The sequence below is a fragment of the Fulvia fulva genome, chromosome 6 (assembly GCF_020509005.1).
Source record: "Fulvia fulva chromosome 6, complete sequence".
NCBI classification, from domain to species: Eukaryota; Fungi; Ascomycota; class Dothideomycetes; order Mycosphaerellales; family Mycosphaerellaceae; genus Fulvia; species Fulvia fulva.
Genome location: NC_063017.1, coordinates 177,315 through 199,272, shown reverse-complemented (window position 1 = coordinate 199,272; position 21,958 = coordinate 177,315). Strand labels below are relative to the sequence as shown.

The window sequence follows — 21,958 nt, the reverse complement described above, 5'->3', positions numbered from 1 at the left end:
AGGGCAGTGCGAAACGGCCCTCCCGCAGAGCTGCGGGTCTGTGCGCATGTTAGCGTGCCCGTGACGCTTCGGCTTCACGCACAAAATGTAGCATTGGAATCTCAACTTCTGGCTCTCGCAAATTGTCACAGAACACAAAGACCTGCGCCTGACGACAGTCGAGACTTCTCCGCCGCAATGGGTAAATCCAGACAAGAGCGCACAGCTGCCGCTGCAGCAAAGGCCCCCAAGAAAGACAAGAGGTATCCCAACAATGCCCGCGATAAGAACGGCAACAGAATTAGCAAGCCATCGCAGCGCATGCCCTCGAAACCAGCGTGGAAGGCCAGTGCCGCATTGCTCGATGGTACGCAAGACTATATCGCAAGCTCTGAAAGTGCTCCCGATCACTGACTTTAACACAGCTGCTATTGCGGCCAGCGAGAAGGCTCGGTCGACCAAATTAAATGGCGACAAATCTGCTCCCGAGGACGTTCTGTCGCCAGACACCAAGATCTCCATGGTCACTGACCGCAAGTACGATATCGAGGTGACCTGGAAGAACATCCGACGGTACATGGTGGACGCCCACCACCTCGAGAAAGCAAACACGTGCGAGACAGACCCAACCAAGGTCGCGCTTCGTGAAGAGGAGATTGCCCAGTGCCTCAAAGAGGCCATGGCTCTCGAAGACCGTCTCAGAGAGCTCGGTCGACCGTACTACTTCACATATGCCTGGCTATACAGCGACCATCCCGGCGCGGATCGCAGCGTATGGTGGGACAGGATTGGGCGTAACAGAAGCGAGGCGGAGGAGTTGATGGCACCATGCTACGGGTTGACTGACTGCTCGGATACTGAAGACGACCACGTGCCCGCAAAGAACAACAAGGACAGCCCAGAGCGCCTCAGCACTTCGCCTTCAGCTGCTTCACCATCTTCTACCAAAGGCGCACTGCCCAGCTCGGCACCTCTTGATCCTCAGCAGCAGCCCGCAACTGGCGCGCCTGACCTCCAGTATCTTCCCAATGCATCTAAGCAGCCGAAGAGCGCACTTCCATCGCAGACCTTCCCAGGTTCATCTAAAGCTGCGCCACCACCGACCCCACCGCCATCGCCCGAGTCCAAGGACGAAGACCCGAAGCCTTCTGAGAAGGCACCGCCCATCTCGAATGACCAGCAAGATAACCCTCCAGAAGACACCAAGAACGCCACAGAGTCGAGCTCAGAGGCCGACGCTGCGAAGCCTGCTTCCCCTCCACTCGAGCACGCCAGCCGTGACCCACCTACAGACGAGAGCTACGATGACGAGGACTCTGGCGGTGAAGAGCAAGGCGACCAGACAGGAGACGCAGCTTCAGATGATGCTGCAGATCAAGAGCAAGGCGACCAAACAGGAGACGCAGCTTCAAATAAGGCCGCAGATCAAGAAGAAGGGGCGGCTGAGGACGACGACAACGGCGAAGAAGAGACCAAGAACAAGGACGACGAAGAGAGCGACGACGAAGGCGAGGACTAACAAGTAATCATTGACGCCGAAGCCGCTGAGGATGCCTACCGCAAAGCTTTGAAGGAGCGCAAAGAAGCATGCGACTCGAAGTCACCCAACTTGGCAAAGCTCACCAAAGCTGTGATGACCGCCAAAGCCGATTTCACCGCCAAGATTCTCGCCGCCGCCGCCAAAGCCAAGACCGGCTACGACTTCGCCGACGACTTCCATGTATGGTTGGACGATCATGACCCGTTGGGTGGTGGCCTGACCCGACGTGACCGTTGGGGCGAGGAGCTTAGCCTTCCGCAGCAGTAGGTAGGAGTTGATTGATTCTGCAATGCGTGACGAGGTGATGGCGGATGCTATGAATACTGTACAATGTGTAATGTACGGAGATGCTGGGAGTAGTAGTGGGCGTCAGCACTCAGTGTATGGAAAGTAATTGTGCAGAAGTAACGTGCACGATTCAGACGATACTGTATAACAGAGGAAACGCGCTTTCATGTCTAGGGGGTTTCTTGGCTGTACTCCAAATGAGCCACCGCCAGTTTCTATAACCATCAGACACGACCCTTCACAGTTGTATAGCGTCACTGCACTGGTATGGTGCCATAGCCACTGTACTAAACAAGTCTAATCACCACTCCCACCACGATTCCGTGACAGGTGGTTGTCTCTCAGGTCGCAAGACCCAGATCTGCCGGCCCTCATATATGCCCGTGTCCCAAGCACTCTGAGGCTCTGGCCTTGGAGGTGGTGGGTTGAACCTCTTCTTCGGCGGAGCACGACCAGTCTCGGCATAGACCCTCATTCTTTCTTCCTTATCTTCCTGGCGTACGCGAGCTTTCTCTTCGCGCTGCCGTTTCTTCTTCGCGAGCCTTCTCAGGCGGCGCTTGCTGTTGGATGCTTGACGCTGCTGCTTAGTCTTCGCTTTTTCAGGAGAGCTTGTTTCTGCGTTTCTTTGTCAGGGGCTAGAGATGTAGGACGCAGTGCCTGAAGAACTTACTGCATGTCGAGAGAACAGGATTGCGATGCGAAGGCTTGCGGCTGCTACGAGGGGCAATCGCAAGCCGGTTCTTGTCCGTGAGCGTCGTCTCAAGCTGGTCCTGGGCTTTGCCTTCGAGTCCCTGCGCTTGAGCGGCTCCGTCGGCCTGTAAAATGGTCCGCTGTTAGTCACATGTGTAAGGCAGAGAAGCAGAGTCCGAGTAATAGTATGATGCTCCGATCGTGATGCTTATGCTTTGTCAGGCCGCATACGGCAGACTCGAGGCGACCTACCTTGCCTTGCTTGCGCTTGCGACGCCTCACGGCTGATTTGGACGCGCCGGTTGACGTCTCCACCTCTGCAGCCATTGTTGGAGCCGCCTAGGTGGATGTGCAGGGAAAGGCACGAAGAAAGGGAAATCCAGGGAATGTATGCAGCCCAATGACGTAGTTGCTCAGCGTCGCGAGTGAATGATGTCGAGAGCATGTGAGTGATGCTGACCACAGCGACTCCATTCGGAAGAAGAAGATCCAGACAACCCATCACGCTTCATCTCTACTGTCTTTTCTCTGAGCCCGACGCTGAAGTGCCTTTCTAGAACCACTATGTTGCATTGACAAGCACGTGTCGCATCATCATGAATGAGGCGGGAACACGAATGTGGAGTCGCTCGGGAAGACTTCGGCATCACGAGATTGACACGTAGCACCGAGCCAAGATTCCACGACGCGTCTACCTTGCACTTTCCCTTCCCCACTCTTGCAGTCTTGCATCTCATGCCAAACCTTTCAACATCAGCACGACACCGAACATATGGCCAACCACATATTCGATCTTCCCGATGAGGTGCTTCAGCTAATAGGGGATGCTGCTCCCCTGGAACCAACAATCCTGAGACTGGTTTGCCGCCGTTTCGATGCAGCGTTCCTGGACCTCTTTGCGAAGCGACTTTTGGACGATGTCCATTGTTTCGTTCTGGACCCACAACGGCTCAATCGTCTCGACGCCATCACTCGCCAAGCACACCTCCTCTGCAAGATCAAGAAAGTGACAATCACTCTGAGCCCACATGAGGGTAAATGGATCGATGACTATCCTTCTGTTCCCGACGAAGAGCAATTCGGACACCTGAGTGATGCACAGTCGGAGTTCGCGAAACTCATCGAAGAGGACTGCTATGGCCAGTGGCTTGAATGCCCTCAGCTGGATCTCTCGGTCCTCGCAGACATCCTCTCAAGACTCAAGACTTCTGCATGCCCACATGTGGCATTGTCACTTTCAAATGGCGAACAACCATGGAACAGGAGAAGAATCTCGGAAGCGCGCTGGCCTGTCATCGCCGACTCTACGTTGGCAATGATATTTCACACAGTCCTTGCTTCGGACTGCGTGATCTCGAAGCTGGACCTAAGCGATACACGCTTCCTCGACATACGTACCAGCAATGAGGCTCAATGGCTCAAGACTCTGAACAGACTAGGTCACGGCCTTCGTGCAATGCATTTGAGGCTGCAAGCAGACGATGTCAAGCGTGTAATGCGTGTAATGAGCCAACATGTGCAACACAGAGGAGATATATCCTCTGCGTGCAGTCCATTAATCGCAATCATTTCCGCCGCGAAGTCATTACAGTCCTTGCATATCTCTGCTCCTTACTGCGCTGCGAGAAAGTATGATGGCCTGGAGCAAGACCGGAAGTACCGCCAATTTGCATATTTCGTAAATACTATCCTTGATCCGGACGCCTGCCGATTCGAGCGACTCGAAAGCCTGAGTCTCTCCGGAATGGAATGCAGCCCTCTGGTCCTGCTTGACTTGCTGGAGCGTAACCAACAAACATTACGAACGATAGAATTTGTGGGCGTCTGTCTGCATAATCCAGAGGCTGACGCCTGGCTGAACGTCATCAAGGCCATGCATTCGCAGTGTCTCAATTTGACCCACCTGTCGCTCAAGTCACTGCAGGAACAGACTCAACTTGTGGTTGATGCGGCAAATGAGCACCTCTCTTACGCGGACCTGCTTGCACCGGAGCCTTCAGAAGCATTTTTCCAAGAAAACAGATACGATAGTGAGCTGCGACTGATAAACCGAGACGAGGTTGTGAGGGGTCTACTTGGAAATATTGAGAACGGTCCACCGTTCATTCAATGCTGATATATACGGTATCATGACTGTACCAGTATTAGCTGTTCTTCCGCATATCATCCTACCCGGATCGCCATGGCTCCACACTACAATACAAATCACTGCGACTTGTTCTTCACGGCGCCGGCGACCTCCATCAAATTCGGTGGACCGGCCTTGTACATGACGAAGTCCTACCAAGTAAGTCAGCAAGATCAACCATGTCATCAACACTATGATGACTCACCCAAAGGAACTGCGGCAACCACCACTTGACGTAAACGAACATCGGCATAATATGTCCGATATTCGTCTTCCCGCTCGCGCCACGCTCGACCTTGTCGACGAATTGCTTGGCATAGTCTGCGGCTGCCATGCCCGGAGGCCTGTTGGTACCCTTCTTCCTCTCGTTGAGCCAATCTTCAGTGACCTTGTAGTACGAGTTTGCTGGAAGGTGGTGCTCCACCTCGTTTACGTGGAGGTTCGACTCGATGATGCCAGTGATCAGGGTGACAGTTCGGATGTCGAGTGGTGTGAGTTCGAGGCGCATCGATTCGCTGAGGATGGTGGTGGCAGCTTTTGTGGCGCCGTATACACCTTGAGGTCAAGTCAGCAACTATCCACTGCGAGATTTCGGGCCATCTTACCTGAGAACGGCATGTTACAGTCTCCGTTGATCGAGCTGTTGTTCACAAGGGTCGCACCTTTCGTGCTCGCGAGCAGATGCTGGAACCCTTGACACACAGCAAGCACACCGACTACATTGACCTCAAGCAAATTCCTCGCGATCGATAAGTCCGTATCGAGAGCTGGCCCAGAGAATGCAGCGCCGCTGTTGTTGATCAGGATATCAAGCTTGCCTCCCGTTGCTTTTGAGACTGCGGACGCTGCATTCTTGATCGACTCTTCGCTGGTCACGTCAAGCGGGAGAAGTGTTACGTTCGATGCCGAGGCCAGCGAGCTTGGGATCTTCTTGGTGTTTCTGGCGCTCGCGAAGACGTGGTAGCCTCGCTTCTGGTATTCTGTTGCTAATGCGGCGCCGATGCCGTTTTCTGAGCAGCCTGTGATTAGGACTGTTTTGCTGGTGATGGCCATCTTGCTGCACTTCTCGCAAGTTGAAAGGTTGCTAATCTCTGGAAAGTCAAGGTAGGGTGGTCGTCACGCTGGGAGCGGTCCTTTGACTTCTGTGCTGTCAAAGAGCAAGGATATAGTTCAAGAGCAGATCAAGAGATGAAGGCTGCAAAGATAAATGGACCTCACTTTGACGACTCTGTCCAACTTTTGTTCCGGGAGCTCGGTGATAGCTACAAGCAGACGCGCTCGGCCTTCACGCGTCAAGGGACAAGGTGGAGTTTCGATTATCCTTTGTTGACCGAGACGTGGTTGGTGAGAAGCTCAATCAATTCCCATTTCGGGATTAGCGTGGCATATGCTTGTGACATCATCAAGGTACCGGACACCGAGCTGCTCGCGCTTCACGAAGATCCTGGTGGGATGCATCAATGTGGGTAGCAGACTTGGAGATTGGAGTTGTGCGACGTCCGCGGAAGGGTTGTGTGCTGTCGAATTGAGGTGTTGTTGATGATTTTGCTATGCAAGATTGCTTATGGGACTTCGACATCGCCTCATTCGTTGAGCAGGCTCCACGATCTGTGGCGTTCGATTCCTTCAGTGTCTTTGCGCTCAGAAAGCTCGCGTATACTGTAAGGTAATGGATGAGTGATATACGACATGCTGAAGACGCTTTGACTAAGAGTAACTCTGATGTCACACGCAAGAGTTGAATTACAGCAGCCGAAGTATCTTAGCTGGTACTAAATGCTATCGTACAAGCAAGGCTCCTGGTCTGCACTGCCGGCCTGCCCGGGAACAGCCCAGCCTTGTATCTCGTCAGGCTTGTGATTGACCTGGACGGCGGAGCGCGTTGGCCTTGAGCACGACCGGCGGCCTGATCTTCCTCAGCTCAGCCTCCATATGCTCGACTTGCTGCATCGCGTTCACCAGGAATGGTCTGAGCTCTTGGCGAGCATGATATTCGCAAGTGTTTTGTGCATCTCTGGCAAAGATGACCTCGAACGTCTCTACCATATCGCCGAGGATGGTTCCGATGTCGTCCTTGAGCGCTCCAGCCGCAGAGGTAATTTCGTACCGCAGGTCTTTCTTCAAGCCCAGGTAGACAGCAGTGAACGGCTTTTCTCCATCTTTCTCTCCCAGTGAAGATTTCAGTAGCGAGTGGTATGCGTCCTTGCTGCCTTTGCCAGATGATGGTTCTGGCTTCTGCGTACACAGGTCGCATCGCACGAGTGAAGTAAGCTGAGTAGACGTCACGAGTGGCATCGAGCCTGACATTGCTGAGGCTTTTCTCTAGCTCTGCGATGCGTGTCTGGTAAGACGTATCAATGCGGCGCGAGTATCCATTGAGTATGCCTTCAAATCGAGAGACTGGCAAGGGTACTGCAGATGGTAGACTGCTAAGCTCCATCGGCGTGTTCTTCAGTTGCCGCTGAAGTTTTTCGGTCATGCCTTTCAGCTTCTTCTTGTAGTAGGGAAGCATGATCTCCCAGCCTCTCTCGATTGCTGTTGTCTGCTGCTCTGCGAACCGCTCGTTCCAGACTTGGGCGGCATGTCTGTCTGTTTCATGCTTGCCATCCCTAGCCATGAATGCTTTGAGACTCTGAAAAAACCAGGTCTCTAGTTCTCGCTCCACTTCCAATGCAGCTTTGATGTGGGTGCGCCTGTGGATGTACAGAGGGTTGAGAATTGCGGTGAACATAGAGCCTGGTTCGCCATTCTGCTGTGATGTAGTGTGTTGTCCCATGAAGTGTCTAGCTTCGGTATCGAGTATGCTGGACGGCTTCTTGATCACCCCCATGAGTCCCGCATGTCGTTGCGCAGGATCGGTGTCTACCCACAAGGACAAGCCTTTGAGAAGTACTGTGGCTTTTGTGATATAGTCAGCAGCAGTGCGGAGTTCTGCAGGTGCTGCGAGTGCAAGCGCATAGGCGCGGAGCCTTGGGATACCTGTACACTCGACGCTCATGCGACGACAGTCTCCCGATTCCACGCCTTGCCAGGCCTGGTATTGCGTGTTCGAGATGCAGAATACCTTGAGCTCCACTCCTTTCACGAGATACTGCGACTTCGTTGCTTTCAGCTGGCGCTCCACGAAAGAGTTCCGGACGTGGACCAGCGACTCGAACTGTTCGTCCTTGAGCTTCTCCAACTTAGTGGTCAACTTGCGCTCGCGGGCTCGATATACTTCCACCTCGGGACTCAGTCTCGTAACACGTCTACGCTTCACCGTGTTCCTCCGATCCGATTTGACAGCGTCCAGCTCCTGTTTGATAGCCGAGATTTCCCTGCCAAGTTCTCTATACTGACTGATGGACTGATTCTCCCGATGCATGCCCACGGCGAGCGCATCGTTCACGTTGGCATCTGAGCAAGTCACAATGACTGCTATGCTGTGACCAAAGCGCTCGCTATGTGCCTTGAGCATTTGGTCCAGGTCATTCTTCGATATACTGCGATCCAGTGTAGTCACGATCCAGAGGGCATCGCAGGACTTGAGGAACTCTGTCGCGATACTGCTGCGAATCAAGTCGATGTCCGAAGTACCGGGAAGATCCAAAAACTCCACATATTCCAGGATTGCGTTTCCCATGAGACCTTTCGTCACGTCTCTGACCAGTGGCCACAAAGCAGGCTCATGAAGATCTTCTGATGTCTCAAAGATGTGCGGATCAATCTCTTCGTTGAGTCCTTCGCCTGTGCTTGCTTCGTGGAAGATGGTGAAGTGACCATTTTTCATGACACAACGAGAATCGAGCAGATCGGCTGTACGTGACAGCAACCAGTCAAGAACAGATGGAACGTTGTTCTCGCGATGGTGCTGGTCGAGGAAGACTTTGAGAGCACCAGGTGAATCGAAATTTTGCTCATTGCAGAATAGCGCTTGAAAGATCTTCACTGCCGATGCAGACAGAGCAGAGTATTCCAGCTGCAAGTCCTCGTCCCATTCTGGATCGTACTTGAAGTTGAACCTGATGTAGTTTTCGATCAGCTGTTGGAAGAAACCCCTCTGTTGTTCCGGATCGAAGAACCGGATCTCGGCGGCATACGGCAAAGACTGGTCGGGTAGCCTTGAAGTAATGAGTGTGGGTACGCATGTGCAACTCTTGCCTGTAGATGCTGCCCTACTGGCGTGAAGATCGTCGACGAAAGAGTTGGTTGTGGAGCTCTTGCCAGACCCTGTCACCCCAAGCATCATAATTCGTGGCTTTTTTGCCGCAGGAATTTGCATAAGCTCTGTGGCTTTCATGACCATGTTGCTTACATCGTTACTGCCATATTTTCGTGGATCCAGCAGTAGCGCCAAGTCCCTTGTCAGCTGAGATGCTTGTTGTTTGAGCTGTGACAGCCGTGGGTCGAATGCTGGAAGCTTCGGGAATGTCTCCTGCGCCTGGGAATACAAACAATCACTCTCATACTCCTCGTCGCTATCATCTTGCCATTCTTCGAAGCCTTCGTCTTCGCTGACATCCTGGCGTTGCGACCACGTGCGAGGAGATGGACGAGGAGATGGACGAGGAGATGGACGAAATGACGGGCAGACTGTTGAGTCGCTCGAGAGAATTGAAGAAGTGTCAGAGCCATTCTTCAGAATGTGGCCGTAGCTGTTGATGGTCGATGCGGGTGACGCAGGCGGACTGATGATGCCCGTTGTTCTGAGGAGCGGGGTTCGTTGTCCAGGAGCGGTCGGCTCTGGAGTGCCGAATAGGCTGCTGCCCTCCCAGCTGCGACGAGATGTCACGCTTTGGTCACGACTTCGAGGCCGTGGAGATCCTCCGAAGGGAGGTGGTCGTGACATGTTGGCGGATGCGAAGATAGTGAGACGTCCGGTGGTGGTGGCAAGCGATGTGGTGAGGAGGAGGTGCTATATGTGTGTCGGTCGTGTTGAGTCTTGCTTGTGCTTTGTAGAAGGTTGGAGTCGAGGGGAAGTGCTTACATGCCACGGTATAGTGGATCAGGCAGCCACGAAGACTAGCTTCTGCATATGCTTATTGGAACGGAACACGAAGTGAAGTGAAGCCAGAGCAATTTGCACAAGCTTTGAATCCTGTGCTGCCAAGAAGCGGCGAAGTCGTGGTCATAGCTCATGAACCGTCAATAAGGCCTGCCAGTGAAAGCATCAAGACCCAACTCTCAACAACCACGTCTCCCGCTCCCGATCTTTCCCATAAGCCCCATCAGCCTTCAGCTCCTTCTCCGTGGCAGGAGTGAAGCCGCATCGCATGAGACACCGCATGCTGGCATCATTCTGGGCATTGACCTTTGCAAAGAGTGGCTGACCGGGATGTTCTCTGAAGTACCAGGCACAAAACGCCCTCGTCGCTTCCTGGGCGTAGCCTTGACGCCAGAAGCTCGGGTGAAGTGAGAAGCCGATCTCTCGAGGTCGAAAGGTTCCAATGAGCCCGACGAGCTCGTTTGAGGGCGGTATTGTGATGGCGTGGATGAGGACTGGTTGGCCGCGGCATTCGTAGGATCGCATCATGTTGACGAGGACGAGGAGGTCGTCGAGCATTTCCTGGGAGCGTTCTAGGGTTTTGTTGGGGCCTTGTTTGCTAGAGTATGTCAGTTCGAAGGCTTGGAAGAGGTTGATGTATAGCCTGCTTACGTCCACTTGGTGACTTCCGGACTCGACTGCAGTTTGTGGAAGCCAATGAGGTCGTCTTCTGTCACGGGCCTGAGCAGGAGTCTGGGTGATTCGATCTCCATGTCGATGCTTGCTATCTTGTGTCAGACTTGGCAGAGAGAGATGTTGTGGTCTGAACGTGCTGTTGTATGATGCGGGAGGTTGGCTGGGGATATTCGATATTGAGTCGCAGATCCAGAGGGTCTTCCAGAATAAATACAATCAGCAGCACGAGCTCGCTTATCTACGTCGGCTCTATCTCGTGATGGCAATATGCTAACTCGATAGATGAAGTCTGTTCAATGTACAGGGATGACGGATGATTTCACGTGGCCTCAATGGCCATGTGTTTCCGGGATCTTGACAGTTCGATGGGTCCGCACATGTCGGCATGTGCTCTCTAGCCACGTCGAGTAGTCGCAGAGCTGACGATGCTTTGCAGGTGGCCTTGCACATGCGGCCATCATGCAAGTTGACGACCGCCGATTCCGATGCAAAGACTCGGGTGCCAGGCAGCCAGGAATGCGAGCTCTGGGAATGGTAGTCGGCTTGCACTAGGAAACTTCCGACCTGCGGCGTCATGTACGACAGAGCTCGTATGTCTCCCGACCTGCTCTCTCGGGCAATTGCATGGGAGCTTGTGAGTCCACTTGAGGGAGGAAGAGAAATGGTGGCTGCATATGGTGGATGAAGAAGTCGATAGTTCGACTGAACCGCGCGAACCCCCTGCAAGCTTTCGGGATGGAAGCTTTCTCCGGCGGGACTGCGACTTCCGATCTCGGCGTAGGGCCGATTTGATCGACACGTGCCATGGCATTCTTGTCTTCGCCATCTGATCATAACCGACATGTGCTTATCTTATTCTTGCGCTACCAGTGTTCTCGAGATGCCTACTTTTCCTCGGGACCACATGCTCTATGCATGATGAGAACGTATCGGGAGACCCGACTATGTCCTCCAATACAACATCTACACTAGCCACTCAGCACAGATCTTGATGGCAACTGCCAGGCGGTCTGGTTTAGGAGACAGCTTACACGCTCCTCCTCTTGCTTCCTGGCGGCTCCCCTTCGAGACAGAACGATTGATACACTCTTACCTCGTCACTGTCGGCTTGAAGAAGAACAGTGCAGGCTGCTCCGCAACTGGCAGCACATTCCGCTTCTTGCAGCTGCGGCATTGCGCGCAATAGTCAGTGACGTTCAGGAATGTATCAAACTCGGTGCCAAAAGCGCACAATTTGCACGTCTTCATCGTCGAAACCGCCAGAAGCTGTGCGATTTGCTTTTGGGCTGTGTCTCGGGACGACTTGAGGATAGCGTAGTCTGCGGCTTCGTGACTAAGCCTTGCCTCCAGACGTTGCTTCTCCTGCAGATGGACAGTCGCAGCGTTGTTGGTAGCGAGGTTGTGTGCCCTGCCGAGATCTTGCTTGACTTTCTTCACGGCCTCCTGATGCGACTTGGCGTCTTCCTCTCGCTCGACCCTGTGGCGGCGGACGAGCTCGGACATGAAGTCGGCGCTGTACTCCTGCAACTCCTGTTGTCCTGCCACTGCTTTCATGAAGACCTCGCTCTCGACAGCGGCAGTGGGGTGGCGGTAGCTCAGATCCAGTAGCTGCGCTCGCAGGGCAATCGCTTCGGTTGATGTGTGCTCGTACAAGATCCTAGCAACCTGAAGCAGCTCCTCGGCGCCGATGGTCTTCCTTGCTAGCTGCTCCTTTGTGAACTTCTGAAGAGCAACATCTTTGAGCTCTTGTATCTCGTAGTAGTCGGCAATGGCGTAGACGAAGACGTGAGCAATCAGCGGATCCTCTGTGGTCTCGATGTCCTTGGGCGGCGAAGGCTGTTCGCGGTCGCGGTCCTCGTTGGCATCTGTAAGAAGAGAAGCGTCAGTCTCGAGTCTGACCGGTACCTCTAGAGGACTTCAGGGTACATACCTTGCGTCAGCAGTCGAGCTCCGTCCCACATTGGCACGCCCTGGCTCTCCTCGGCTCCAGTGTCGAGTGTAGACACACACGGCACGACAGTGTCGAGAACATAGTCACCACGATACATGAACTGCAACATCCTGTCCACCGCTCGCGCATCATACATGCCATGCTCGATGACTCGAGACTGCGCTTCCTTTCAGACCATTAGCCAGTAGCCACTGAACACAACTGACGTCGCATACCTTGAAGTTACCATCACACTCCCTCGCCAACACCTTCGAGTGGTTGCAGACAACTACCCGATGAACCGCATACCTCTTCCCTCCGCAGCGGATCTCGAGATCTGCGTACTTTGGGTCGATGAGCACCTTGCTCATGCTTTGGATCAGAGACTCCATTGTCCGAAGTGTGTGTGTGTGTGTGTGTGTGTGTGTGTGTGTGTGTGTGTTCGTGCTTTCGAGTGCTAGGGTCCTGCGATGGAGATGTTGCGGTGCAAGGAAAGATGTTTGAGATGCAAGTGGGGGGGGGGGGTCTTATGCGCTGGTGCAGCACGGGCCGATCAGCACGAGCCCGGCAGGAAGGTTGGTGAATGTAGCTTCCCGTGACTCAGATGCCACACTCTCTTGCAAGTCCTGACCCAACACCTTCGCACGAGTGGAGCTTGATACTGGCGACTTGATATGATTATTTGTAGTCATACCCACTATCTCCCCCCGAGCGACTGCGTGGCTACTCTTGCTTCCGTAGCGCCCGTCAAGATGCTGCCACCTCATGGCACTTCGCCGTTCTGCCTCGTTCAGCAGCGTTAATTACCCACCTGCTCATATCTGCCTGAGCTGGGCACAGCAATTTACTAATACTGTCTGTGGCTGAGTCCATCGTGGCAATGTAAGAACGAGAGAGTGGGCACAAGGGAGAGGAAGGAAATTCAAAGGTCGATTGCACCAGGCCGCAGCTTGCTGTTGCCCCACAATGTATGATAGACGTTCCGTTAGTCGTCCGTGAATGTGGCTGCCAGCGCCTCCCTTGATAAACGCGACTCAACAGCCTTTGACATCCGATCAATGATACCCTCGCTTTGTCCCATACAACTAGCCTCCATACCCATCTCTTCCACTCAGCAAGAGTATGGACCATGCCAACATACTCCGGGCGGCTCTCTGTCACCCCACGGGCCTAAAGCCTCTCATCTATCGCCTTGCCGCACATCCGACACTTCGCCGTGATCTTGATGTCGTGAACAGACTCGGTTTGCCGATAGTTGACTTTCAGCTCGTTGTCGTAGTTGTCGAACGGGGCTGAACAATGTGGGCACACTTCCAGTCTCGTAAGCGCAAGCTTGGCGAATGCATTCTTGGCTTCGTTGAGTTCTGCGACGGTCTTTGTGTGTGCCTTTTCTTGTTTGAGGCGGAGCTCGTTGTCCCTCTTGTATGCACTATAGGCCAACGTGGCGAGCCTTCCCCCAGTGGCGACTTTCTCCTGTAGCTGCTGCTTCTCCGTGCTATGTGCAGTTTCGAGGTCGGCCTTTTCCTTCTGCAGCTGCTCTTTCTCCTTGCTACGTGCAGCTACGAGGTCAGCCTTCTCCTGTCTGAGCTTTGTGATTGCCTTGTGTGCCTGCTCAACGAAAAACTTCCCAGCGGTGATCTCTGTCTGCAGCTCGTCCTTCTCCTTGGCATGAGCAGCTTCGAGTTCGCGCTGCTCCTGTCTCAGCTGAGCGATGCGTGCATAATGTTGCACTTTTGCCGTATCGAGGTCGTCCGTGATCGACTTCACAGCAGTCTGGTATGTCGCGACATCGTCCTTCTTCTCCTGGCAGACGCGTTCGAACTGCCACGCGAAAAAGTCTCGCCTGTTCAAACTCGTCAGTCATACCAGCGCATCAAGCTGCTGCGATTGGGATACAGCGTGTAGCCAATCAAGACGTACATACCTGAATTCCTGTAAGTCATCTCGCCGAGCAATTTCTTCCAAGAAGACCTTGTTCTGGATCGTGACTTTGACGTTGCTGTGACACAGCTCCATCAGCAGTCTCCGTAGTGTGCATGGTCCAGACGTGCTCTTGTACATCGCGACCGCGATTGCCAGGATCTTGTCAATGGCCAGTGCCTCGCTCGTGTCCCTCTCGACTACGAACTTCTTCTCGGCGAGAGTCTTGAGCCCAGGCACGTCGTAGTAGTCTGCGATAGCATAGACGTAGACGTGGGCGATCAGAGGTTCTTCATCCTCGTCGCGTGTGTCGACTTCCCGGCTCGTGGTCTTCACGTCTGCAGCATATGTCCATGGTGTGCACGGCTCGAGCTTATAGTCGCTTGAGTAAATGTACTGGAGCATCCTGTCGACAGCGCGGAAGTCGTAGACATCATGTTTGATGATTCGGGTCCAGGACTCCTGTGAAGCAGCCAAGGTCAGTGACTTCTGCTTTTTGGAATGTAGCGGAGTAGCCACACTCGAGTCGCACGCAGCAGCATCGCATAATTGAGTGATAGGCAGGGGAAGTTGCGCGCAGATGCGAAGACTTACCTGGAAGAGACCATCACACTCCCTCTCGATTACCCTTGAACGCTTGCATACAATCGGGCGGTGTACCTAGGAAAAGTCGAGTCAGTACAAGTCGAGATCAACGGGTCTGCAGGAAGCACTTACCAAGAACCGCTTGCCTCCACATTGGATCTCGAGATCCGCATACTTCGGGTCGAGAAGTAGCTCGCCGATGCTGGTTGCGAGTGAGTCCATGATAGAGGTAGAGGATAGTAGCTGTTGTGGTGTTCGATGTTCCGGACGATGTCGCGGTGGAGGAAGGATGTTGTGTGGGTGGTGAAGTCGAGATGCAGTCGAGCTGCAGTCGAGATGAATCCAGGTCGCGGACGATGTCGAGACGAAAAGCAGCGAGACAAGTCTGCTTCAACAAGGCGACGTACTCTCATTGCATGTCGCACAGACCACTTGAAGTGTTGTTGATGAACGAACAGCAGCCGCCAGATCATTCACCTCCTGAGCTGCACGGGCCAGATCGGGTCAGCCGGGGCTTGCGGCTGCCTTTCTCGTCGTATTCACCCTTATCTTGTAGTTTTTCAAGATCTCAGGCACTGCACAGTGCCTCCCTTTCCTCATGGCATTGGCTGCAGATGTGTCAACCAGAATCGACATGGAGGGAGGCAAGGAAGTTGAGCCAGTATAGTCATGTGGGCGAAGACAGTGTCGCGAGCCGTAAAGTGGTATATAGCAGGGTGACATCATCGGATATACGCTCGCAACTCCCACCTTTGGAAACTGAGTGCATCGTCCAGGATTGAAGTGGGAAGCCTTTTGATACTGCGATGCTCTTTGTCGCATGTAAGCAAACCGCTCCGCCAGCCATACTGCAATTCTCGAGGTAGCTTGGCAGCTAGCAAGCAACGGCCCAGACCACCACTGCAGTCAGATCTTGAACCAAGATGACCACCAGCTTATCATCAGTCGCTATACTCTCCTAAACCAACTCCTCCAGAATCGCCTCCAGCTCCTCCCTCCTAAACGGCACAACCAACCTCTCCGTCCCCATGGGGTCCTTCCTCGACTCAATCATCTGATGATCGTGGAACTCCTTCAATAGCGTCCTGAAATTCACCTCACTCGAGCATACAAACTCCTCCACAGCCTTATGGTACAGAGTTCTATACTCCACCCCCGTCACGACCACCTGCTGCTTCTTTGCCGTCTTCTCAACCGTCTTATTTTTCTTCGCTGGCCGACCTCGTCTAGGTTTCCTCGACGGAGTCTCGGCAGCAGCTTCCTCCTCGTCTTCAGCGCGTAGGATATCGTCATCGTTGTCGGAATCGAGTGCTGCAGCACCGCCGGCGTCGAGCTCCGTGTCGGCGAGGGCCATTTGCTCTGCGACTAGGATTGCGAAGAGGCGACGGGCGTTTTCGGGGAGGGATTTCAGGACGTAGCCGACGCCGTCCTTGCCGCCTAGACGTCGTGAGCTTCGGCCTAGGAGGGCGTTGACGTCTTCGACGACTTCAAGTTCTGCTGTGTAGGGTTCGAAGGTGGTGGCGTCGTGGAAGAGGAAGCGGAATTGGGTTGTGAGGGCGGTGGGCCAGAGGAGGGGAAAGTTGGGAGTGTCGCAAGTGGCGACGAGGGAGATGTGGGGATGAGCTGCTAGGGAGGCCAGGATGGACTGGGTCGAGGACTTGCGGAGATTGGAGCGGTCCAGTGAGTGGATCATGATTGTTATTGGGCTGGTCATCTCTGCTAGCAGGAGCTCCAGGAGTGCTTGAGGTTGTGCTGGGAGCTTGGTGTTCTTCGGGAGAGTGGCGCCAGCGACAGTAGTCAGGATGTCTCTGATGGTCAGATTCGGAGTGTAGCCATTGACGATGATCATCTTCGGAGCCTCCGTTGATTGATGGTAGACATGCGTCGCAAAGTCCAGAAGTAGCTTCCGCTTCGAACCATAGCCGTACAGGCAGATGTTGAAGCCTTCTTCGAGCTCAAACACCCATTGATCAAAGGCAGGCTTATGCAATTGCTTCAGTCGTTCGATGTCTGCGGTATGTGGGTCCTTGTACGCAGCGATCTGAGCAAAGTAGTCTTCATGGCTCAGCAGTAGCTGGGACGGCAAGGTATTGGCTGATGTCTTGTTCGCACCTGCTTTGTTCTGCAAGAAGTACAGCTCATGGGAGGGCAGATTCGGTGGTGGGCTGGGTGTTCGCTCGCGCCGTTTGCCTTTCGGTCGCCCTCGTGGTCGTCCTGTCTTCGAAGGTGTGTCTGGTGCTGATGATGGGTTCAGCTCGATCTCGTCTTCGTCTTCCTCTTCGTCTTCTCCACCCAGGATCGCTTGCGCAACGGCTGCGTCCCTCTCGTCAGCCTCTCCATCGCTATCATCCACCTCTACTATCTGCTGCTGCAAGATTCGGCCTCTCTTTCTACGAGCTGATCGATCGTTGCGTGCTGCAATCGGGGTGTCTTCATCATCGCCGTTGATATCCTCCTTGTCGGCTTTGGGTGTCGCGAAGAGGACCTTCCGCATAGCACTGGGGGTCGCCTCAACACTCTTCAAGCCATTCGCCTTCGATGGGGTCGCATGCTTCAGTATGCCTTTCCGTCGCGAAGCTGTTTCCGCGGGACTTTGGCTTTCTTCGGCAGCGGTCCTAGCACTTCTTCGTACGCTCTTCCGTGGTGTAGGACCATCATCTTCGACCTCATCATCAGCCTTCCGTCTCTTCGGCATCTCGTGTGTGTCTGGTGGTATTCCAACCGTCTCCACGGCCAAGCGCGTTTTGGGAGACGCGACTGTGCTCCGGCTCCCTCGTCGTCATCGTGGCGAAAGTCTCCCACTTCCAACCCATCCCGTCGCTCTCCTACCACATTCACCACACAGCAACACCGCCAACATGCTGTCCGGCATACTGCTCTTCAATCAGAAGGGCGAACTGCTCATTCTACGAGCCTTTCGCCAGGATATGCGCCCTCGCCTTGCCGATGTCTTCCGCATCCAAGTCATCTCGAACCCTCAGATCCGCTCGCCCATCCTGACCCTGGGAAGCACGACCTTTAGCCATATCAAGAGCGAGAACATCTACATCGTCGGTGTATCGAAGGGCAATGTCAACAGTGCGCTGGTCTTCGACTTCCTGTACAAGCTGGTCCAGCTGGGAAAGAGCTACTTTGGACGATTCGACGAGGAAGCGGTCAAGAGCAATTTCGTCATGGTTTACGAGCTGCTGGACGAGATTTTGGACTTTGGCTACCCGCAGAATACTGAGACCGAGACATTGCAAATGTACATTACCACGGAAGGGGTGAAGAGCGAGAGGGCATTGGAGGACAGCAGCAGGATCACGATGCAGGCTACAGGAGCATTGAGCTGGAGAAGAGAAGGCATCAAATACCGCAAGAACGAGGCTTTCGTGGATGTTATTGAAGACGTCAATCTCTTGGTGTCTGCGTCAGGAACGGTCCTAAGAGCAGATGTCAACGGAGCCATTGAGATGCGAGCATATCTTTCTGGCACGCCTGAATGCAAATTCGGGCTTAACGATGCCCTCACTCTCGGAAGCCATGGATTGGACACCCCAGGACCGATCGGCAATCTTTCTGGCAACAAGGCGACGAAAGCTGCGGCAGGAAGCGTCACCCTCGAGGACGTTTCCTTACATCAATGTGTGAAGCTCAGCTCTTTCACCCAGGACCGTACTGTTTCTTTCATTCCACCGGATGGTTCCTTCCAGCTGATGAGCTATCGGTGCTCCGAGAACGTCAATCTGCCATTCAAGGTACAAGTCATCGTCAACGAAATTGGGAGGACCAAGGTCGAGTACAGCATCGCCATAAGAGCCAACTACGGGGTGAAGCTCTTCGCTACAAATGTCGTTGTGCGGATACCCACGCCGCTCAACACCGCAAACACGAGTCATCGGGCATCACAAGGCAAAGCAAAGTATGTCCCATCTGAGAACGTCATCGAGTGGAAGATTGCCCGATTTACGGGTCAGAGCGAGTTTGTGCTTTCAGCAGAGGCAGAACTGAGCGCTATGACAACGCATAAAGCATGGAGCAGGCCGCCGTTGAGCATGCAGTTCAGCTTGCTGATGTTCACGAGTTCTGGTCTGCTTGTGAGATACCTCAAGGTGTTTGAGAAGAGCAACTATTCGAGCGTCAAGTGGGTGCGATATATGACTAGAGCTGGAAGTTATGAGATCCGCTTTTAGAGATCACTTTGGTACACCAATCTGGGCCCCCATGTACTGAGCTTCGCCCTTCCCTTCAAGGCAGCCGAAGATATCGCAGGCATGACTCGCGTTGACCAAGAGAGTCTCCTGGTTTCTGCAGGACGTCAGGTTATCTGAAGTGAAGTGCGTTTACGCGTAAATGCGGCATCAAGTGGCTTCACTTCTCGCAGCAGCGTTTGTGCGACCACATCCATATTTCTAGCCGCTCTGCGTCTACTTCTACCAACTTGCGACACGACATCACTCGACATCCAACGTCATTCGACCAAAGACCTTAACACCGCTCGCTACCTGGCATCAACACATAACAAAGCCGCACAATATGGGTTCCTTGCGTGTCACGCTGAAGACCGGGAAGGCAGATAGCGTCAGCTCTGCATCTTCGGCCTCTTCTCGACGATCGAGAGGAACCGCATGTGCAGAGTGTCGCAGCAAGAGACAGAGATGCACCCACGCGACCGAGGAAATCATCGAGCTTTCTGATGATGAAGACAGCTCGGAGGAGCCGACCCCGCGCAGGAGGGTGAAACGAGTCGTAGACTCTGACTACGAGGAGGAAGATGAAGATGAAGATATAGATGAGGATGAGGATGAAGGTGAAGATGAGGATGAAGGTGAGGTGTCAAGCACGGTGACATCCATACCAAGAAGGGCTGAGCCGATTATCCTTGACTCAGATGATGAGGACGAAGGCTCCACTACGACGCGATCGCTGGGCGCTGTCTCCTCTCCAGCAGAAGCCCTCGAACCTCCCGAACGATCCTCTGGAGGCCACGGTAGATGAGGTTGGCGCTTGGGATGCGAAGCACCTCATCGCATCGAGCAATCGGAACGCTCTTCTGGTTCAATCGCTTCTATGGGCCGGTGCCGACATTCGACAGCTCATACAGCAGTATCTCGACGGAGCAAAGCAGAAGACCAATTTCAGGCAGAAGCTTGAAGATGCTCTGACCATGGTACAGGTCGGCCAGAGACCGGCTGGCGCTGACGAGGAGACAAAGATCATGCTACGTTGCGCTCGTCTCTACCTGTCCTATCGACTACTCGACCTCCGCCCTTGTGCTGGCAAGACTATGGAGATCCCCTGGCACGACGTACGCGATCGGGTAGATCTGTTTGTACTGATGCTTGGAAACATTGTGGAGAAGAATGATGGCAAGCTCTTCACTGCGTCCAGAGCGTCACAGCTTAAAGAGCATCCTTCAGCTGAGCATCGCTCTAGCAGGATCGACGTTAACATGCATGACGCGGCAAGCGATGCAAACACATGCGCTCTTGCACATGAAAATGCACCCCTCCAACAACAAAGTGAAGCTCACAGTGAGCAAACGCAGCTTGATACTATGAACGAACCTCAGCACGCCACCACTTCCGAGGACACTACTAACATAACACCGCCAACACCGCCGCCCATGTCTGCACATACAAAACCCACCACCAGGGAAACTAACATCGCGACCATTATGGCCGTTGCCAAATGCTCAGAAGATGAGGCTAAGCGGTATCTCGAGGACGCTAACGGTGACTTGCAACAGGCAATGCTGAAGAGTCTGACACCTGCACCTGTCGTGGCTGCCGCTGAAGAGCCGCGTTTACCTACACTCATTGACGATGCACTGGAAGCCTACGCTGCCACACTCCAGGTATGCACGGCCTTTCCGTAAATTTCTTGAGGCGCCACTGGCCATGGATTAGAAATTGAAGATCCGCGACAAGGGAGGCGACGTTCTGGTGCTACTTGGGCGGAGATTTGAGGGCTTGCCGTGTCTTTTCAGACGACTTGATCGACACCTCGCCAGCCTTTGCCCAACTGTTGGAGCTGCCCTCAAACGACAGTCCTAGTCGCCACGGTGTGCGTCACCTTCTCATGCTCACCATCGATCCTGCGGAGAGCCTGCCGATACTGGCTCGCCACGATCTCGACGCGCCTCGTGCTGAACCCAAACCCGCCACAGCCCAAATCGCCACACCTGATGGGGTTCAGATCGATACCAAGGCCAAGGTTGAGAACGGCGAAGCAACACCAATGCCTGACGCGCCAAGAATCGACTGGGCCGGCGCATACGAGTCGATGTTCCGCATGATTGCCAACTTCCCAGCAAAGCATCTCGGTATCGCGCAAGAGAACGTCGACGCGGCGCGTCCGAAGATCGAGATGGTCGCACAGGTAGCGGAGCGCTACTCAGCAGTCTCGCCAGAGTCGTCCGTCACGAGGGAGTTGGAGCGCCTCTTCAGTGGCTTCATCAACACCCACCGGCTCTGGCAGGCGATTGCTAAAGATGCGGCACGTTGGCTAGTTCTGAGTGTACGTCTGCAAAGCCCTCTCCTTTACAACGAGGCTTTCGTACACGTTGCCGGCGCGTACCCAGCTTGGCCCTGGGCATTCAATGAGGAGAAGGTCCGAACAAACCTTCCTGACATGTACCAAGCCATCGTGGTCAGATCGAAAGAGCTGGAGTTTGGCCGTCAAATGGCAGAGCGCATGCTACTCTTCACCACGCTCACCGGTACCCCGAAGAGTGGTCCGAACCGCGGCAAGCCTGTGCCAGTCAACCAGCGAGTCCGGCCGATCACCTACAGCGTCGTCAACATCTGGCGTGACTGGATTACAGGCCATCTCTCCCACATCGACAGCGGCTGTACTACCAAGCCAGATTACCAGGACCCCATCTGCAAGCACGAGGGTGAGTGTCTCACAGTAGCCGGCTTCCACCGCACCATCGGTCGCGGCGGCGATAGCTACCTCCCACCCGAGTCACTCATTGACGAATACTGGGATGTGGACCAGTTTCCGGACTTGGATGACTCGATTCTGCGCACGACTCTGAAGGAGCTGAAGAGAGCGGCTGCCAAGATTGTGGCGCCTCTTCTCCAGAGCAGGCTACAGTATGATGGTAAGGATAAGTTGCCTTATCTGACGTGCATCCGTGTCCGTGAGGAGGACGTTCCATGGCAGAAGGGTGTGAAGAAGGAAGTTGATGGCGATGGGGATGAGGAGATGTGTTAGGGCTCTCGAGAACGATGACTTGAGCCATGGGGCTGA

The 21,958-nt window shown here is 54.0% G+C and overlaps 11 protein-coding genes across 11 annotated transcripts; 4 read left to right on the top strand and 7 right to left on the bottom strand.

The window, feature by feature from the left end:
* Positions 1-177: 177 nt before the first annotated feature.
* CLAFUR5_06668 (uncharacterized protein) lies at positions 178-1,498 on the top strand (the record flags this gene model as incomplete). Its single annotated transcript, XM_047905816.1, has 2 exons — positions 178-346; positions 405-1,498. The coding sequence occupies 2 exons, from the start codon at positions 178-180 to the stop codon at positions 1,496-1,498; spliced, it is 1,263 nt and encodes a 420-aa protein (XP_047763365.1).
* Positions 1,499-2,108: 610 nt separating this feature from the next.
* On the bottom strand, positions 2,109-2,824 carry CLAFUR5_06667 (uncharacterized protein; the record flags this gene model as incomplete). Its single annotated transcript, XM_047905815.1, has 3 exons — positions 2,109-2,422; positions 2,478-2,622; positions 2,750-2,824. 3 exons carry the CDS (start codon positions 2,822-2,824, stop codon positions 2,109-2,111), a joined length of 534 nt encoding a protein of 177 aa, XP_047763370.1.
* A 445-nt stretch (positions 2,825-3,269) lies between these two features.
* Positions 3,270-4,613, top strand: CLAFUR5_06666 (uncharacterized protein; the record flags this gene model as incomplete). The annotated part of the gene is made up of 1 exon (XM_047905814.1): positions 3,270-4,613. One exon carries the CDS (start codon positions 3,270-3,272, stop codon positions 4,611-4,613), a length of 1,344 nt encoding a protein of 447 aa, XP_047763369.1.
* An 89-nt stretch (positions 4,614-4,702) lies between these two features.
* Positions 4,703-5,678, bottom strand: CLAFUR5_06665 (Short-chain dehydrogenase ptmH; the record flags this gene model as incomplete). Its single annotated transcript, XM_047905813.1, has 3 exons — positions 4,703-4,777; positions 4,831-5,180; positions 5,231-5,678. The coding sequence occupies 3 exons, from the start codon at positions 5,676-5,678 to the stop codon at positions 4,703-4,705; spliced, it is 873 nt and encodes a 290-aa protein (XP_047763368.1).
* Positions 5,679-6,546: 868 nt separating this feature from the next.
* CLAFUR5_06664 (uncharacterized protein) lies at positions 6,547-9,453 on the bottom strand (the record flags this gene model as incomplete). Its single annotated transcript, XM_047905812.1, has 1 exon — positions 6,547-9,453. One exon carries the CDS (start codon positions 9,451-9,453, stop codon positions 6,547-6,549), a length of 2,907 nt encoding a protein of 968 aa, XP_047763367.1.
* A 321-nt stretch (positions 9,454-9,774) lies between these two features.
* Positions 9,775-10,361, bottom strand: CLAFUR5_06663 (uncharacterized protein; the record flags this gene model as incomplete). The annotated part of the gene is made up of 2 exons (XM_047905811.1): positions 9,775-10,207; positions 10,261-10,361. 2 exons carry the CDS (start codon positions 10,359-10,361, stop codon positions 9,775-9,777), a joined length of 534 nt encoding a protein of 177 aa, XP_047763374.1.
* Positions 10,362-11,373: 1,012 nt separating this feature from the next.
* Positions 11,374-12,606, bottom strand: CLAFUR5_06662 (uncharacterized protein; the record flags this gene model as incomplete). The annotated part of the gene is made up of 3 exons (XM_047905810.1): positions 11,374-12,149; positions 12,215-12,401; positions 12,451-12,606. 3 exons carry the CDS (start codon positions 12,604-12,606, stop codon positions 11,374-11,376), a joined length of 1,119 nt encoding a protein of 372 aa, XP_047763373.1.
* Positions 12,607-13,384: 778 nt separating this feature from the next.
* Positions 13,385-14,941, bottom strand: CLAFUR5_06661 (uncharacterized protein; the record flags this gene model as incomplete). The annotated part of the gene is made up of 3 exons (XM_047905809.1): positions 13,385-14,057; positions 14,139-14,794; positions 14,852-14,941. The coding sequence occupies 3 exons, from the start codon at positions 14,939-14,941 to the stop codon at positions 13,385-13,387; spliced, it is 1,419 nt and encodes a 472-aa protein (XP_047763372.1).
* A 736-nt stretch (positions 14,942-15,677) lies between these two features.
* CLAFUR5_06660 (Origin recognition complex subunit 2) lies at positions 15,678-17,414 on the bottom strand (the record flags this gene model as incomplete). Its single annotated transcript, XM_047905808.1, has 1 exon — positions 15,678-17,414. The coding sequence occupies one exon, from the start codon at positions 17,412-17,414 to the stop codon at positions 15,678-15,680; it is 1,737 nt and encodes a 578-aa protein (XP_047763371.1).
* A 163-nt stretch (positions 17,415-17,577) lies between these two features.
* On the top strand, positions 17,578-18,894 carry CLAFUR5_06659 (AP-2 complex subunit mu; the record flags this gene model as incomplete). Its single annotated transcript, XM_047905807.1, has 1 exon — positions 17,578-18,894. One exon carries the CDS (start codon positions 17,578-17,580, stop codon positions 18,892-18,894), a length of 1,317 nt encoding a protein of 438 aa, XP_047763894.1.
* A 343-nt stretch (positions 18,895-19,237) lies between these two features.
* Positions 19,238-21,922, top strand: CLAFUR5_06658 (uncharacterized protein; the record flags this gene model as incomplete). Its single annotated transcript, XM_047905806.1, has 3 exons — positions 19,238-19,534; positions 19,593-20,575; positions 20,632-21,922. 3 exons carry the CDS (start codon positions 19,238-19,240, stop codon positions 21,920-21,922), a joined length of 2,571 nt encoding a protein of 856 aa, XP_047763895.1.
* Between the last annotated feature and the right edge of the window lie 36 nt (positions 21,923-21,958).